This window comes from Cottoperca gobio, chromosome 24, assembly GCF_900634415.1.
Source record: "Cottoperca gobio chromosome 24, fCotGob3.1, whole genome shotgun sequence".
Classification (NCBI taxonomy): Eukaryota; Metazoa; Chordata; class Actinopteri; order Perciformes; family Bovichtidae; genus Cottoperca; species Cottoperca gobio.
Genome location: NC_041378.1, coordinates 6,168,977 through 6,171,792, shown reverse-complemented (window position 1 = coordinate 6,171,792; position 2,816 = coordinate 6,168,977). Strand labels below are relative to the sequence as shown.

Sequence of the window (2,816 nt, the reverse complement as noted above, 5' to 3'; positions counted from 1 at the left end):
CCCTGTCCCGCCTCCTGCTCTTCTTGTCCTGTCCGTGAAGCTGCAGCACCTCACTCCCTCCACCGACCCGTCGCCTGCTGCTGCACTTAACCACAATGTGAAAACTAAACCAACCGGATAAAAGTTTTTTTCATGGAAAGAAAGGCTCAAAGTAAAGGTACGTTTCAGTTTCATGTTTTGCATTCAGTTTTAGTAAAATGGAAAAACTATTTTGTTTTGTAAATAAGGTTTGGATGGAAAAATCTTGCATGCATGATGCAAGCAAGAGTAGATATTAAGACAGAAAAATATAGAAATCTACACATGCAGGAAAACAGTCTTTGGCTTTAATAATTGCTTTAATTGATGTGTGGTTTAAGTTTCAACTTGTTGCCTCTCATTTCCTCTGAATGAGTTTAGTCCGCTCTGTAATTTGATTATTCTGGTGATAATCCTGTACTTGAGCCCTGGAAGAAGTGACAGCACCTCACGCCTCTTCACTCACTGCAGCTCAAGCCATTTCCTGTTTGTGTTTTATTGATTTTTTTTTCCTTCAGAGAACTGATGTGGTCTACAAACAGTGCAATCAAATACGTCTTGATAGACATCCGTCCACATAAATGTGCCACTTAGAATCTTGACTAGGCTTGTGGAGCATAAAAAAACATAACTGACATACTTCTCATCATAATGTATCATCAGGACCATGGGGTATGGGCAAATCCTCCACCGGCGGGGGAATGAGGAGGACCAGGTCCACCTCAATGTAGGAGGGGTTCGGCATGAAGTGGATCGGGACATGCTGCTCCGCTTCCCTCACACACGCCTGGCTCAACTGCTGCGCTGCCAAAGCGAGCTGGCGATCCTGGAGCTGTGTGATGACTACAGCCCTTCTGAGAAGGAGTTTTACTTTGACAGGAATCCCCGGGTTTTCCTCGGCGTGCTCAACTTCTATCACACGGGGCGTATCCACATGATGGAGGAGGTGTGCGTCTTCTCCTTCAGCCAGGAGATCGAGTACTGGGGAATCCAGGAGCTCCACCTGAGCCCCTGCTGTAGCTACTGGTACCATGAGAGGAAGGAGTACATTGACGACAGAGACTGGGACGTGAGGAGTGACGACCAGCAGCCGCCAAGCTTTCACTCTTCCTTTGAGGAGCTCTCTGCTCTCGATAAAGACCTGGCAAAGTTCAAAGGTGCCTGGTGTGAAGAAATTAGGAGCTACATTTGGCTCCGGCTGGAGGATCCAGGTCACTCAACAGGTTCAAAGATCATCGCCGTGGCCTCCCTCAGCTTGGTATTGACCTCCATTGTTGCCATGTGTGTCCACAGCATGCCTGAGTTTCAGCAGATGGATGAAAACGATAAACTTATCGAGGACCCTGTCCTCGCCATCCTGGAGGTGATCTGTATCTCTTGTTTCTCCACCGAGTTCATCATTAGGCTGATTGTTTCGCCGTCCCGCAGGAAGTTCCTCGGAAACCCCTTAAACATCATCGATGTTGCATCCATTTTGCCATTTTACGTCACTTTAGCTCTAGAAACAGCCGACGAGGAGGCTGCAGAGGAAAACGAGGACTTGGAAAACGTTGCAAAGGTGGTGCAGGTTCTGCGCCTCATGAGGGTTCTCCGAATCCTCAAACTGGCTCGCCACTCCATCGGGCTGCGAGCGCTGGGTGCCACTGTCCGCCACAGCTACCAAGAGGTCGGTCTGCTCCTTCTCTTCCTCTCGGTGGGGATCTCCATCTTTTCCGCCCTAATCTACTCTGCAGAGAAAGAAGAGGAGAACACGGATTTGGGGACAATCCCTTCGGGCTGGTGGTGGGCCACAATCACCATGACCACGGTCGGTTATGGTGACACCTGCCCGGTAACACTGGCAGGTAAGATAGTGGCCACCTTGTGTATTGTCTGTGGCCTGTTAGTGGTGGCTCTGCCCATCACCATCATCTTCAATAAGTTTTCAAAGTACTATCAAAGAAACAAAGCCATGGAGGGACAGGGCATCCCTAAGCCTGAAAGACAAGACCCTGAGCTCCCTTATAATATCAGAGACCTCTTCACAGGAAGTGTGTACCCCTTTATGGGAGGCATCGCCTTCAGGAACAGTGTGAGCAGTGAAGGGGACAATACAGATGCCTCCAGTCTCCAGGATATAGAGCTGTATGACAATGAGACTTGTGAAAATGGGGCAACAAAATGAGATTCCACTCATTTGTCGCTCCCTTTATGACTGCAAGTCACTCCGTGCCTCTCAGGGCGCTCCATCACTGACCCTGTCTGCACTGTCTTCCTTCTGCAATTTGACAAAGAAATATCGTGGCCATGAATTTTTTTCTCTACAAGGGCTCGTGAAATATACACAGCGTCACTAAAACCAGGAAATCTTAAGGGAATGTCTGAAAGCCCATTTTCTGCTTGAAAAAACAGCAATGATGCATGTAGGAGGCCATAATGTTAATGTTTTCTCAAAGTAATGCCATGTATTGATTTGTCTGCTTGCTGAAAGTTCAGACTGAGAACTCGGCGAAAGTCTACAAAGACAACATGTCTTTTTGCTGTATTATAGATCTCTTAGTTGACTGATGTTACACAGTCTGCATGAACAAAAATAAATGCATTTTGAAAGAGAGCTATGTGTAGAATTAAGCAATATTTTATATATAACAGGTTATAGTTATTTAACTTTTCTTTTGGACAGTTGTTTGGCATGCTGAGTGACTCCTGGGGGCTAACTCATGTGGACATGAAATAAAACTTGGTGAATCAGAAGAAATATGCCTCTCATTGGTGACATAAAGTAAGTTGCTACTTCTCACTCACACAGACAAGGTTTT

At 46.5% G+C, this 2,816-nt stretch overlaps 1 protein-coding gene across 1 annotated transcript; it reads left to right on the top strand.

Annotated features, from left to right (window-relative positions):
- The first annotated feature begins 685 nt into the window (after positions 1-685).
- LOC115003667 (potassium voltage-gated channel subfamily S member 3-like) lies at positions 686-2,182 on the top strand. The gene has a single exon (XM_029425557.1). It carries the CDS (start codon positions 686-688, stop codon positions 2,180-2,182), a length of 1,497 nt encoding a protein of 498 aa, XP_029281417.1.
- The last annotated feature ends 634 nt before the right edge of the window (positions 2,183-2,816 follow it).